The sequence below is a fragment of the Microcebus murinus genome, chromosome 17 (genome assembly GCF_040939455.1).
Source record: "Microcebus murinus isolate Inina chromosome 17, M.murinus_Inina_mat1.0, whole genome shotgun sequence".
Lineage (NCBI taxonomy): Eukaryota > Metazoa > Chordata > Mammalia > Primates > Cheirogaleidae > Microcebus > Microcebus murinus.
Genome location: NC_134120.1, coordinates 17,357,527 through 17,373,952, shown reverse-complemented (window position 1 = coordinate 17,373,952; position 16,426 = coordinate 17,357,527). Strand labels below are relative to the sequence as shown.

The window sequence follows — 16,426 nt, the reverse complement described above, 5'->3', positions numbered from 1 at the left end:
GAGACAGGGTTTCACTTTTGCTCAGGCTTGTCTCGAACTCCTGAGCTCAAATGATCCTCCTGCCTTGGCTTCCCAGAATGCTAGGATTACAGGTGTGAGCCACCATGTCCTGCCTAGCTATCACCCTTTATCTTGTACCCACTGCCCCTCAGTCCTAAGCAATTAGTGATCTATTTTGCTTTTCAACAGATTTTCACATTCTAGACTTTCACATAAATGGAATCATATAGCATGTGGTTTTTGTGGCTGGCTTAGCATAATGTTTTCATGGTTCACCCATATTGTTGTATGTATCAGTACTTCTTTCCCTTTTATGGGTGAATAATATTTCATTGTACCTATGTACGACAGTTTGTTTATTCATTTGTCCATTGATGAACATTTGGGTTGTTTTCACCTTTTGACTATTATGAATAATGCTGCTGTAAACATTCAGGTGTAAGTTTTTGTGTGGACACGTTTTTATTTCTCTTGGGCATATAACTAGAAATGGAATTGCTGGGCCATATTGCAACTCTGTTTCACCATTTAAGGAACTGTCAGACTGTCTTCCAAAGTGGCTGCACCATTTTACATTCCCACTAGCAATGTATGAGGGTTCCAACTTCTCCACATACTTGTCAACACTTGCTGTTATGTGACTTTTTGATTCTAGCTATCCTGTGGGTATGAAGTATATCTCATTGTGGTTTTGATTTGCATTTTTCTGATGACTAATGCTGTCTAGCATATTTTCAATTCAGATCCTTTGCCCATTTTTAAAACTGGGTTGTCTTTATTGAGTTGTTAAGAGTTCTTTAAATATTCTGGATACCAGTCCCTTAACAGAGATACAATTTGCACATATTTTCTCTCATTTTGTGAGTTGTCTATTTACTTTCTTGATGGTGCCCCTTGAAGCTCAAAAGGTTTCAATTCTTATGAAATTTCAATTTATCTGCTTTTTGTTTTCTCATGCTTTTGGTCATATCTAAGATTCCTTTGCCAAATCCAAGGTCATGAAACTTTACCTCTATCTTTTCTTATAAAAGTCTTATCCAATCACACTGTCTTGATTGCCATTACTTTGTTCTGTGTTTTGAAATCAGGGACTGTGAGTTTGCCTCTTTTGTTCTTCTTTCAGGATTGTTTTAGATATTCTGGATTCTTTGAAATTTTGATAGGGATTGCATTGAATCTGTATATAATTCAGGGAGGATTGTCATGTTAACAATGTTGAGTCTTCTGATTCATGAACATAAGATTTTTTTCATTTATTTACATCTTCTTTAAAGTTTTGTAATTTTCAGAATATAAGTTTTACACTTTTCATTAAATTTATTCCTAAGTAGTTTATTCTATTGATGCTATTGTGAATTGTTTCCTTAATTTCATTTTCTGATTGTCCATTGTGAGTGAATAGAAATATAATTGGTTTTTTGTATATTGATCTTTTTTCCTTGTTATCAGATCTAACAATTTTTAGTAGATTCCTTTAGGATTTTCTACATACAAGATCGTCTTCCGTAAATAGTTTTACTCCTTTGCTTTCAATTCAGATGCCTTTTATTTATTTTTCTTGACTTATTAACCTGACTAGAACATCCAATACAATGTTGAATAGAAGTGGTCACAGGAGACATCCTTGTTTTTATCCTGATCTTATTGGGAAGTACCCAGGCTTTCTCCATTTAAGTATGATATTGGCTGTGGGGTTTCAGTAAATGCTCTTTATCAGGTTGAGGGAGTTCTTTTCTTCATTTGTTGAGTGTCTTATCATGAAAGGGGTTTGGATTTCTACTCTTTGAAATTATGTGTGTAACTTTGCACTTATACCATACTAAGATAATTAATAATCTGTTTTTATCTAAATACATCTGAGATATTGTGCTGGGTGAGAACAATTACTATAGAAAATGAGTAGTAAATCATATAAAGGAGCCTATCCCATTCCATCAAAGAAGTCACCAGCCTTCTTTACAACAAAGCTATATGTACACAAAAAGGCTAATTCTTTAAATGACATCCATATATTAAAGAGAATCCTGATAACAATTGGGCCAGGTATGGTGGCTCATGCCTGTAATCCTAGCACTTTGGGGGGCCAAGGCAGGAGGATCATTGAGGCCAGGAGTTCAAGACAAGCATGGGCAACATACTGAGACCCTGTCTTTACAAAAAATAGAAAAATAAGCCAGGCTTAATGGCACATGCCTATAGTCCCAGAGCTTCTGAGGAAGCTAAGGCAGGAGGATCCCTTGAGCCCAGGAGTTTGAGGTCTCAGTGAGCTATGATGGCATCACTGCACTCTAGCCTGGGCAACAGAGCAACACTCCATCTCAAAAAAAAAAAAAAAAAAAAAAAAAATTAAATTGTCCTAGGGAATTCTGAAAAGCGAGTACATTGAGCCAACATTTTTAACATTTTCCAAGTTCAGTGGATTTTATATTTTGATTGATAAGAGGATGCAATGAAGCAACTATATAAAATATGGGTCAGGGATTTTTTAATTCCAGGAAAAAATGTTTAAAAGGTAAAAACTCAAACAAAAATTGTAAACATGCAAGTATTTTCCCATTAAAATTGCTAGATTCAAATAAAAATCAGATGAGGTGACATTTTTAATGGACATCTATTCACTTCTTTACAAGCCTATCCCAGTGGTTCCAGTTGGCCTATGTGTTTACTCTCAGAATCTCTGCCATTTTGTGTTTTGAATTAGATGCTCATTTTTAAACTTTCAGGTCACCTGCAGTCAAGGACAAACACATGCAGCAGCATCCTTAATGCTGTCGATGTGTCACCCCTCTGAGAGAATTATGTGGCCAAGGAAATGCAACTGTGCCACTACTTCTACTATCCTTGGTCACAGGGAGATTATAGAGATCTAACGGAGGAGTTCCTTATTACTGGAAAACCCAATAGAGCAAGTATTAACAACTTGTGCACTTGCTACTGCCCAATAAAATTAGAATCCTTATCATTACAGAACCTAAATGGTCCATTCAGGACTCTGACAGAGGAATCATCTTTGTGAAATTAGAAACTTTTAAGAGAACAAAAGCAGTCATGAAAAGATGTGCTAGAATGACAGGGCAAAATGTATTATTACAAACAAAATACAGGGGGAAAAGCATTTGATTGTAAGACTAAAGCCTTTATCGACAACTTCAAAGCAGTGCTTCATATTCTCTCTTACAGTATGCTGCTGTCAGTTTCCATGCCTTGCTAATTGTCACGTAACAATGAACACAGAGAAACTGTGTTCAATGGTAGACAATAAAAGGTTCTAAATTTCTTTGCCTGAAGGGTTTCAGATTTATTCTGTCTGCTGCTGTTCCTTCAACCAAAAGTATAATATAATCGATGATTGTTATAATTAAGCACTGGATTGTTTCCATAATTTACTGGACTGACAATTGGATATCCCAGCTAATCTCCATTTCAATATTTCTATCACATTTGATGATGACTACTCCCTCTTGATTTTATTAACACTATTTCATCACTACCTCCTGTTTTTCCCCAATTTCCTGTTTTACTACTCTACTTTCCAGGCTCCTCTTCTGCCAATTCCTTAATATTCCCTAGTATTGGTTCCCTAGTTTCATTCTCCCCTTTCATATTCCCTCTGTGAGTTCCCATCCATACACCTATTTCAGCTTACATCTAAATAACTCCTAGTTCCCTGTTTCTAGCCCTAAGCTCTAAAATTATTCCTGCCTGTGTACCTACTAGACATCACCACCTGAATGCTAAAACCACACTTAAGATACATTGCTCAGGGCAATGTATCCAAAACCATATTCATCTTCCCCTCTGAATTTGCTGCTTCTCCTAAGAACCATTTCTCCATCCAATTGTAAACTTGAGAAATGTATGAGTCATTATGGACTCCTCTACCATACTTCCTCCTCCCATAAATTAAGAATAAATAAATTCTGATCTCTTTCACATGGCAAGAGGAGCTTCATCTCCCTCACCTCACTAGGAAATCTCTTATATTTAATTCCAGTCATTCTATGAACACACCATGCACTTTTCCATTACACCAACTAAATTCTCTTCCTTATCTTGCTGAACTGCAAATTCTTAATCTCACAGACTCACCTCAGACATCTCCTCTTGGAAGCTCAGAATTTGTTCAACATTATATTTAATGATGATAGAAATCAAAGAAACTGGTTTGGTACTAGAGACAAAATCCATGTATTAGAGCTCACAATCTAGTAAGGCAAATAAGACAAATAATTACAAGCAGTTTGATAAAATATCAGTATGAAACAACCACATGGTATTATGGCAGCCAAGGAGGCAAACACAATGTTATGAATGTTCCCTGTATCAGTTTTGCTTGGATTGAGCCTGTTGATAAGTAGGAATTTGTCATATGGACAAGTTAGGTCAGAGGAAGGCATACGATAAAACAGTACATTCTAGTCAGTGTTAATACAGGGCAGCACGTAGAGGAAATGAGCACGGGGACGCTGGACAAGGAGGGATTATGTTATGAAGATCTCATAAAGGAAAAGATAACTAGCAGCCACATGGAGGATACACGAGAGGCCAGAACAGAAGCTAGGAGACAATTAGGCTACTACAGTATGCTGAGCAAGAAATGATGGTCTAAAAAGCAGTGGCAGGGAGATGAGAGCAGGGTATAGAAGATAACTACTTATCCTTGTTCCAGATAAAAAATAAGGCACATTTGATCTTCAGAACAAGTCTAAGAGATAGATGTTCCTATTTTACACAAAAGGAAATTCAAGCTCCAGAGGATGTTACTTGTTCAAGATGACACAGCTAACATGTGGAGAAGCAGGGATTCACACTTCAGAGATCTTGCTCCTAGGCAGCATGAGTCAATATTGTTTTCACAACTAATTTTGGCCTGTTCAACTTATCGGAATTAATTCCTACATAAAATTCCTCTTCCCAAGAGAAGCATAGCAAGGAGAACTACTCTAGCAGTTTTAAGGTTACATATTCTAAGATTTTAATATTATTCCAAGCTGCGCACAATTGTAGTATTCTATCTAAATTCTAAAGGTATCAAATTATGTTATAAAGTTATCTAATTACACATTCTCCAATTAATAATTTTGCATGGGCCACAAAGTTTACAAATAATCTTCTTAGCCTATAAAATCTCCACTGTGCACTTATTTCTACAGTGCTGGGCATATAAACAGTCACTATTTCAAAATCTACTTATCTACCAAACTTGCTATATGTATATTATGAAGCATACACACGTTTGGAAAACTTTGTAAAATGCGCAACAGTTCTAACAATGAAGTGTTGAAGCCGACTGAACACAATATTCCATTAAAGATTTTAACAGTTCAGAGAATGGATTTCTAAGTTACTTTTCTTTAAAAAAAAAAAATAAAGTATCTAAGATCAGAAAGGATCAATTCCAGAAGAGAAATATACCTACACAAAAATTAACCTACCAAATTAACTATATAAATAGCAATACAAACAACATGAATAAGCTCTACATTCCTGTCATTTCTTAAAGCTCACAGAGAGTGTAACTAATTTACTCAACTCCAATGCTTTATTTGTATTACAGAAGTAAAGGTTTTAGACATTAAGAGGGACAAGGGAAGGTCTGAACTGTTTTAGGTTAAAAAAAAAAAAAAAGTCCTCCATATCAGATTATAAGATCTGCTGGGAAAGTGTCCAGCCATTGTTAATATAAGGAAAATGGTTTGCCCAACATCAATGTGACCTGGCAGCCAAGGAGAGTGGATGAGGAGGCACATGTCTCAACAATGACTTCACTGTACTAGTCAGTGAGGTACTAGGTGCCATTGAGTGAGCATGTGCACTGTGTGGGCATTGTATTCAAAATGACTCAGCAAGTAGAGCAACGAATCTGTGTTAAGCATGAACATTCCTCTGCGGGAACTATTTGGCTGATTCAGAAGGCCGTCAGGGATGATGAGTACAGAGCAAATAAATGAGTGGCACAAATGCTTCAAAGATGGCTGAGAATCTGTTGAAAATGATCCACATTCTAGAAGGCCTGCAACAAGCACAACACCTGAGAATGCTGAACATGTACAGGTTAAAAGACTCTATGTGAGGGAGAACTGTGAGGTCCCATGGTGCCTACTTTGAAAGGGACTGAGGGCCATTATACTATGTACAATGTTTCTTGTATCTTTTTCAATAAATGTCTCTATTTTTCATATTACATGGCTGTATACTTTCCGCACAGACCTTGTATTAATGGCAGCCGTAAATAAAATGCTAAGGCCAAATATACATTAAAGGTATACTTATGAACACTGCAAAACACATTATACACATCCTCAAACACTGAGATAAGGATGGCAGACATGTTTAAACGCTACTAGATTAAGTGCTGCCTCCAACACAACACTGAGATTGGGGACAATTTGGGGCTTTATGGAAAAAAGGGCTCAAATGTATTATAAAGACCTACCTTGGCACAACAGTGTGGGATCCTGTGCTACTCTTGCCCTCAGCCTTAAGCCAACAGACTTTGTACTATTGTTTAGTAAACAATACTTTGTTTCTACTATGAATCCAGTATTTGTGGTTTCTCATCAAATATGCATCCTGATGTGAAATTTAAGAAAATATGCAAATCATGGAAAGATTCTTTTTTGGCTACGTATGACAAAACAAATAATAAACCTAATATTAATTTTCTAGGAAGTACTAATGGATGGCTTCAGTTAAAATAACTAGGATTTGGCTGGGTGCAGTGACTCATGCCTATAATCCTAGCACTCTAGGAGGCCCAGGTGGGAGGATTGCTTGAGTTCAGGAGTTCCAGACCAGCCTGACCAAAAGTGAGACCCTGCTAAAAATAGAAAAAGTAGCTGAGTGTGATAGCACACTCCTGTAATTCCAGCTATTCAGGAGGCTGAAGCAGGAAGATCACTTGAGACCAGAAGTCTGAGGTTGCAGTGAGCTATGATGACACCATTGCACTCTACCTGGGGCGACAGAATGAGACTCTGCCCCACTACCCCCAAAAATAAAAAAAAAAAAAACCCTAGGATTATATTTTTTCAAATGATCTTATTCATCTTAAAAATTCAATGTTATATATAAATGTTTTTATATATCTATATATGTACATACTGTTTTAGGAGAAAACATCAGCATTTCAGCTTGATATTTTAAATAATGTCAATTATGCATATTTATTTGTAAAACTTCCCGTAAGTGAAACATGTTACAGTTACCTATAAACATTAACTTTTCACTATTTACAATTTGAATAATTATGGAATGTCTGTATATTGCAACCAAGTGAGTTAGAGAAAAGTCACAGAAACAATATAAATCTGATGCCCAATCTTTTATAAATATGAAATTACTTTCACTGGGTTTTCAAACTGTCAAGTATAAATAGGATGAGGTCAGTAATACTCAAGATGAGGCACTTTAACAATTACCCAAAAAGGTTAAGTGTACAAAAATGTAAAACAAAACCCTTGATATTAATCTTATCCTTAATTTCAGACATGATTAATCTGAGATGGTCTATATAAGGAGTATTATATACTTTTATTTTTTGCCCTTCTGCCTCCACTTGATCCAAGGCAACACAACTGAAATACATAAGATAAAGACACCACCACAGACCAGTTAATGGGCTCACATACAAATGAACTAAACATTATCTAATGACATTTGGGTTTCAGAAAGTAACTATTTCAACACTAAAACTTCTGCATAATTTTTTCACAAACATGTATAAATACATTGGTCTCTCAAAGGCAAATGGTATCTCTACTGTATTCCTAGACAAGAATGCTCTCTAATGTATTAACTGAATAACAATTTTACAGTCTTATGTGCTCTTTTAAAATACTGAATTTTAAAAACTCAGAAATTTAAAAATTAAATCTACGAATACTTTCTAGATTACAATTTTAAGATAAAAAAAAAGTAATAAAGAACAGATGTTTTCTTTTACCAGCCTTTTGTGAAAGACATTTTAAACACATACATTTTTGGCCAACTCATTTTTAACTTTAAATCACGTTCTCCATATATTTACATGTTTTGGTAGTTCAGATAATAAATACTTGATTAAAGACATTAATTCCTATTATTTTTATGAACTTATTATGCTGTATTCTTCCCAACTCTGATTTCCACATTCTTCTATCAGTAAAGAAAATGGCTGACTCAAATTTTAAAGTTCATCCAGAAGAGACTAAAAGCTTGAAGAAAAAAATCTATGAACTCATTTTTAGGTAGGAGTAGTTAAATCTCATTATATGTTTATTTCTGGTAGTTTATTATTTGATTTCTATAGCTCAAATATCCAAATGTCCTTTGATAAAAATACGAGTCAGAACTCATTTAAACATGGTTAGCTGTTCCAAGTCCATTCATCAAAATCACTTGTTCTGTGAGTGCACGCACGCATTCTGTAACTCCCTAAAATAGGCTTGCACTTCAAAACAGAGAAACTGACTTTCAATCATTATGCTAACAGACACTTAAGTCTCTTCTAAAATCAGTAGCTGGCCAATTTTCAAATAAATGTTAACAAAAAATTCTTATTTAGAATGACAAAAATTAAGCTTGGCAAAAGTAATGACTTTTATTTACAATTGCATGTATCAAGATTACAATAGAAACACTAGTGATACCATCTGAACAAAAGCAATGATTTATTGGTAATGGCAATGAATGAAACATTGACAGTCTCTGGCGAGAATCAAGCAATTATCCAGGAGCTGTAGATCTGATTGCAATATGGTCTTCCAGTGTCTTTTGTACCTTTAGTGGCTTTCTCCTTTTTTGCCAACTACCTAGAAAAACAAAAATAACTTTATATGTACATCTTATTGATTTAAAAATATGGGTTATTTTTTAAAATTCTAATATGGTAATCAGTTTTAAAACCTGGTATATTAATTTTTATCCTTAAAACTTTTTTGGCATGCAGTATATTTTCACTGCTGAAGCGAACTGTGACTCCCAGTTCCTGTCCCCTCAGACACAAGAAATTAAAAATAAAACACATGCAGGCTATTTTTGGGTTCCCATACTGTTTTAAGAAAAAGAAATGCAATTTTTCAAAACCAGGTTGACAGTTTAGAGAAGTTAATAAGAAAGATGATGCTATATGAGTAAAACATATTTGGCATATTATTTTTAGGCAATTAGAAATCAAATGTTGATCACAAAATAATCTGGAATTAGAAGGGTATGCTAAACTCATCTCTTCATGCCCAAAATAGCAAGTTTCTAGACTTTTTCTTCAATATGTAGACATGCAGTGAAAATAGATTAAAAATGACTAATTTTTCCTGGTTTCTTTTTTTAATAAAAACTATGACTGCTATAAACGTACAATAAAAAAGGTAAAGAATAAATCTTGTTTCTGTCAATGATTAGAAAAATTCTCTTTTGAAGTGTTTTTTAATGTCCTGGTTGCCATATATGTGGCAGCATACAAACGTAAAAAATAAACTGTTTTCCACCAACAATTCTAGAAAACAAATTCTCTATGGGAGGGTTCTAAAACTATGTTCTAATTGAGTAATTTACTTCATATCTGAAGTTTATCACTAGATAATGTATTCTCATAGCAGAAATGCCTCTAAAGAAACCTACTTGCAAGATATTGAATGTCTGTTTGTATAGAAAGATTTCTACCTAAATTTATAAATGTAATTTTCACATTTTAAATTGATTCTGTTCTGAATGGCACTATCTACACCAAGCAAAAGTCATAAATGTCATCAGTACATATCTGGTCTAAAATATAACATAGCTGGATCAATGTCATTCAATGAGAAGATTTAAAAACTCTTTATACTGAATTCCCTATCACACAGTGCTAGAAATGCTTTTTTCCTCAGCCTAAGGAAAAACCACTTTTATGAATTTAAAGGAACTCCCCTCTGGTCCAAAGAAACCATGTCAAAAAGCCCAACAAGCCAGAGAGATGATAAAAAGATAGTTTCATAAAAAAGAACATGGATTAAGAATAGAGAAATTCAGGTTTTAAGAGCCACTGGATATCACAAATGAATTTAAGCTTATAAACACTGAGAGCATTATTGATCATTATATTACTTGGGAAATGCAAAACACAAAGCTATTAGATTAAGCAAAAGAAAAAAACAATATTAAAAATTAAAATTTTAGCAGATGTGATACAGAAGACACAAATCTGCATACTGTTTCACAGGTTGATAACTCTCAACTTGCCAATGTGTATTTTCTGTAAAAAAGAAGAAATTCAACATTCCAATATGGATTCTCACCCCAAATGTAAAACTCTTTTATTCATTCTTAAGTCTTTATAAAATTACACCTCAGACAGACAAACAAAAGTCTAGGTACATCAAAATTTGGTGTCCAAGATATTTTCAGTAAAGAGTCCATTGATCTTTTATGTTAATATTTTAACCAAGCCTGACATTCAGTCCATAAGTCCTTTAACTGGCCTTGAGTTCACTTGGATAGGCAAGAGCCGAGGACACGCCCACAAACAATCTGTAAAAAGACTTAGGGGCTAATGCTCCAGTAGGAAAAGAAAACCCACACTCTTCAACTAAAACTAATCAATATATTATACTAGCACTAATTTATGAACTTGATGAAACTGTTATCTTTAATTACCAAAATGGTTCTATAGTTCCTAAAAAATAAAATTTAAACTTTAGAATGGATTAAAACATTATTAGACAACTAGTTAGATCTGAAAGCATTTATAACAATTTAAGTTTTACTGCAGTATTACTTCTCAAAATGTAGTACAAAATTAAATATGAACAGTGTAAAGTAAAAAAAAAAAATAACAGAAGGTCTGATGAGCAACACGGTATGGTAATGAATTAAAGCACCTAGTTGCAAGCCCAAAACAAAACAAAAGGCCAACTGAGAAACAGGACTAGGATGAGATTTGAAGAAAGAGATGGTTGAGGAAATCTAGGTAACAAGAAGGCTGATCCAGATGATAGAAGCTGTAGAAATCTTGCACCAGCAATGGCGAGAACATGGGAAGGGTGAGAGCAGACAGGTGCTAGATGAGCAGAGAAGCAAGGAGGGGAGTGAGACAATGTCAATCTTTATATTACTTCATTTTAAAATATCTTCTGTTTTTAGTTCATTTGAGTTGGATTAAAAAAGCTGAAAAATAAACAGACAAAAATGTTACAAAAGTAGCTGATACGGTGAATGGCCAGTTTAGAAAAGTCTACTTTTATTATAGTGATAAAAATCTGCTCCGCTTTTCACATGCGCCTCATTCCCTAAGAAGCAGAAGCCCCTATAATCTTCTCATTTTTATACGCTTATATTTTAATACTTTTGTATTAAAATAAAGCAATCCATATAAAGAGCATGTTTTAGCAAAGAAAACATCTACTTCCAATTAAGATGGCAAGTTTTTCATGCTGCAACACAAACTCTTTAAAACAACAAATAGCCAAAGTATATATTAAAATCTGTGCATGATGCCTATAAGAGCCAAAACAGACAAGTAGAAGGTGTATTCTAGCCTATTAAATCTTAAAAGTATAACTGTATAAAACTGTAATAGCATGCAAGGTGGTCTAAAATTTCTATCCACACCCAAAATTCAACAGCATTACCTTAGCTTCTGTCATCTTAGTGACATAAGGAGATGGTCAGTAACAGTCTGAAAACTAAAATTATCTAGAAACAACTCACATAACATAAAAATGTAAACTGAAAATGCTAAACATTTAATCTACTTTATCATCTGTTAAACCATTTTCTATAGCTTTCTTCACTATACAAAGAGGTTATCAAATTTTTCTTCCCTGTGCCTATAAAACATATGCCAAATCTATTTTGAAATTTTAAATTCTATTTACTATGTATAATTGCTTTTAAATATAGGCTGATCAAATAAGGGAATAAGAACCACACATAACTTGTCCTTGAACGAATCCTGCACCTTCCCACTTTCATGTCCTACTCCCCACTTTCCATTCTATCTAGGGTGCCCAGTCATTGTTGGGTAGAAGGAATGTTACCAGCCTGGGAAAATCTGAGAATATTTTATGGAGGAAAAGACCTTGAACTAATTAAGCTTTGATTAATTTTCCTGGAAGAATATAAGCTTGCTACAGACAAGGAACATGATTGTACATTAGTCCCTTCTTATGCACAGTTTCAGTTACCTGTGGTACAGTACTATAAAATATTCTGAAGTGGCAGGAAGGGAAGGGAAAGAAATACCATATTCACATAACTTTTATTACAGTATATTGTTGTAATTTTTCTATTTTATTATGAGTTATTGTTGTTAACCTCTGACTCTGTGTAACTTATAAATTATGCTCTGTCAGAGGCACGTATGCACAGACGATCCTCAATTTATGATAGGGCTACATCCTGATAAACCCATCATAAGTTGAAAACACTGTAAGTCAAAAATGTGTAACTGACTAGGAGCTGCAGATTACTGCAACTGCCCAGCATCATGAGAGAAGAACAGTTTCTACATTGACTGTGTATCGATTATGCACCATTGTAAAGTAGAACTAGCATTAAGTTGTAGACCATACAGGAAAAAAACATAATATATATAGGGTTTGGTACTGTACACTATTTCCGGCATCCTCTGGTTATCTAGGAACATATCCACCACAGATAAGGAGGAACAAAACATACCATCCCACACATCTATTATTTCCTTCAATAAAAAGCAAACTCTTCTGAAGGAAGAAGATAGCAGGAAAAAACAAAAGCAAAAAACTAAACTCATTTGTAATTTTTAATAAACAATTCTATCTACACAGGACTAAACTGGCCACTTTCAGTTAAATATGAACCCTCTAATTTTTTTACGACATTGAATTTGATGATTGCATAATATAAAAAAAACAATGGAATACTAGCTTACTTTTGAGGAATAACCCTACAAGACAATGGATGACTACATAACAAATCTCATTCAGAAATATTCCAAGGAAATGTAACATAATATACATAAGAAAGTCACTCAACCAATTAAAATTTATCAAACATTAAAAGCAAAGAGATAAGTCCAGAACACCAACAAGGGAGTCTATTATGGTATTCAAATTATTCTCTCAGGGAATCTGGGAGGTCAAAGCTATTTTCATAACAATGATAAACTGTTATTTGCCTTTTTAACTCTCATTCTCTTACAAGTGCACAGGAGAGTTTTCCAGAGGTGTGACACCATAGCTGATTGAATGCAGAAACAGATTCGAGAATGAGAGGACTGTCAGGCTAGACAGTAAAGAAACTCATAAAATTTTAAAACAATGCTTCTCTTCTTAAATTGTTTTTTCTTTTGGAAAAAATGCTTATTTTTAATTTTAAAATGTTATTTGTATTAACATGTAATGGGTTCATTACTTGCAGATAAATATTTTTTAAATTTCCCAGTTTTATCTTTTAGTATGCTAAGTATTAGATAAATAAATTCCAAATAAACAAAAGTTCTTCTTGGTCCTCAAACATATTTTGTAGTATACAGGAGTCCTGAGACCAAAAAGTTTTGAGAACTGCTGCTCTGCATTTAAATAAGGTAAAAAGAAGTTATATGAATAAACAGCTATTATAAAACAAACACAAATAGTCTCAAGCAAGAAAAGGCTACTTAACACCTTTGCTATCCTAAAGACAGCTTCATAAAAGGTAGTTTGACAGTCAAAAAAGAATAAAGACTAGGACAGAAGGGGTGAGAAGGGGATATTAAAAACAATGACATGAAGACAGACACTTAGATGTACAATTATTACTACAAATTAGAAAAACTATAACTAAATGGCAGGCTGACAAGAAAATGGACAAGATAGAAACGTAGTTACTATAGAAAAATGGAAATCATGGCCGGGCGCGGTGGCTCACGCTTGTAATCCTAGCACTCTGGGAGGCCGAGGAGGGCGGATTGCTCAAGGTCAGGAGTTCAAAACCAGCCTGAGCGAGACCCCGTCTCTACTATAAAAATAGAAAGAAATTAATTGGCCAACTAATATATATATATATAAAAAAAAATTAGCCGGGCATGGTGGCTCGTGCCTGTAGTCCCAGCAACTCGGGAGGCTGAGACAGCAGGATTGCTTGAGCCCAGGAGATTGAGGTTGCTGTGAGCTAGGCTGACGCCACGGCACTCACTCTAGCCTAGGCAAGAAAGCGAGACTCTGTCTCAAAAAAAAAAAAATGGAAATCAAATAGCATAACTGAGGTGAGAAACAGGAAACTAGAGCCAAATTAATGGTATGAGGCAATAATAGGACTTACAGTAATAGATCTTATGAAAGAACTAAGCTTAAGAACAACACAAGGACTAGTTCAAGCCAAGTCCAATGGCATTTAATTCAAATGGGCAAAGCAGCAAAGCAGGCAGCCAAAATGTCTTTGTTGCTCACACATTTCGAAGTAAAACATTTCGTAACATAAAAATGTAGATGTTTAATCTCTGCTTTTTCTGACTTGTCATTATACATATGTGAAACATCTAAACATGACAGGTCTAAGTACTTAATTATCCCTACAGCTCCCAAAATTTATTTATGCTATGAGACAGGAAGATAGTAGTTTGAAAACGACCAGTTAAAATATCTATTGTCAAGGTATTCAATTTTGTAAACACAGCATACAATTTTGTAAGATCCACTGTAATGCAATTTAATGAATTTTTCTGTAATTGAATATGTTCTACATCTCCAACTCCCCAAAGAGGGGTCTGCTAGGAGTCTCTCCCCTCCAGTAATTGGCAGCCCTAGGTAAAGTCTTTGTCTCTTACAACTACCTCAAGTCCTAGACTGCCTGCCAGATGCAATCACTGGAAACATATACATCTTCTGTGCTGCCACACATTTCAACTGTATATATAGCAACTGGGGCTCAGTACTGATAAAGCTCTCAGCGGCACATCTATGATATGTAGTTGTACATTTAACAGCCACCCTTGGGAACTGTTACCAATTAGAAGTTATTCCAGTAACATACGAAAGGGATCAGTCTTCATTCCTAAAAGTCTCTTGTATCTAATAAATCTTTATAAACCTTAGGGTAGTGTCCTTTAAAAAAAAGTATACCCCTCACAACAAAGATGTATAGAAATATGAGAAAACCTGCCGTTCACTGTAAACTTATTTGCTGAAATATGCTTTCAGCACATAAACATGGATTGGAAGGTTAACATGTCAATGTATTAAAACTGAGTCCATTCTTTTTAAATAAAATTACTCAAGTCATTTTAAATATGTTTTAATCAGAAACAATGCTAAATAAAATCTTAGTATCAGCAAAGTTCTTAAGAATTTCACTACTCCTTCCAAATAATGATTTAACTTACTTCTACTTTTTCATTATTCCTAACCACTTTCTATAACCAAACTGTTATTTTTACTCTTATTGAGATGTCTTCAGTTAAGATTTATCACTTTTATTAGATTCCTTTTAGAGATCTAAAAATGTTCTAACTTACTGTTCTAGTTTAACCTTATAAAATTTCATGACATGAAAGGATTTTTGATCTTTATGGTTAAAAAATGATTATTGAAATATGTAAAATTATTCCTTCAAAGTTATACTTTTACTTTCTCTAAATGTCATTTACACAAACTTACTCGTTTGAAGTCATTCATATTTGTTGCCTGGACTGGAGTACCAATAAAAGTAAAATATGAAATTCTTGTTGTTTCTTCTTCACCTTGATTGGACTGAACAAATATCTACCGAAAAAAAATTTTTACATTTATTATCACAATCCTTCTTTTATAAGCATGCTTTAATTTAATCAATTTCTTCATATTATTAATAAAAATACCCTCCATTCATCTAAGGATTAATCTAAATCAGGCGTCCTCAAACTACGGCCCACGGGCCACATGCCACCCACCTAGGACATTTATCCTGCCTGTCGAGTGTTTTTGCTGCTGCTGCCTGTCCTGCTTAGCAGCCTACTCTTCGCGGGCCCACAGTGCACACTCTCCAATGGTCTGAGGGACAGTGAACTGGCCCCGTTTAAAAAGTTTGAGGACCCCTGATCTAAATTATATAACATTTAGACTAGTATTCCTATAGGACTTAATTCTACTGTTTGCCCTGCTATTCTCACCTTCTCCAGGGATGTCATGGCAAGATACCCATTTTTATAAGTTCATGATAATTTAGCCTGGTATGGAGGAGTCATAATTAAATTCTTTACAGAGAATGCTGAAAGAGTATGAGCTTCATGATTACAATGGGACAGACTGCTGTTGGAAATTTTATTAAAAATCACAGTTTTGCACTGAGGAAAATCTCTGCAGTTATATTCTTTCTGATATACATGCATCCATTCTATTTCCTAGAATATTAAGAGAAAAAATAGTATTGGAAATCAGCGCCTAAACTATATGCACTATGCTTTCCATATTTTTTTACACTTGACTCTTTATATTTTCTATTTAGAAACTCCACTCAGCATGTTAAGAGAGAA

General features: G+C 34.4%; 1 protein-coding gene across 2 annotated transcripts in view; it reads right to left on the bottom strand.

Annotated features, from left to right (window-relative positions):
* Positions 1–8,556: 8,556 nt before the first annotated feature.
* TXNL1 (thioredoxin like 1) overlaps positions 8,557–16,426 on the bottom strand; it is a 31,270-nt gene continuing 23,400 nt past the window's right edge. For both annotated transcript variants that reach the window (XM_075993840.1, XM_012745513.2), the window contains 2 exons: positions 15,573–15,677; positions 8,557–8,792 (listed from right to left, as the gene is read on the bottom strand). In XM_075993840.1, coding sequence (XP_075849955.1) covers positions 8,763–8,792; positions 15,573–15,677 — 135 coding nt within the window. In that variant the 3' untranslated portion in view covers positions 8,557–8,762. The remainder of the gene's footprint in view (positions 8,793–15,572; positions 15,678–16,426) is intronic.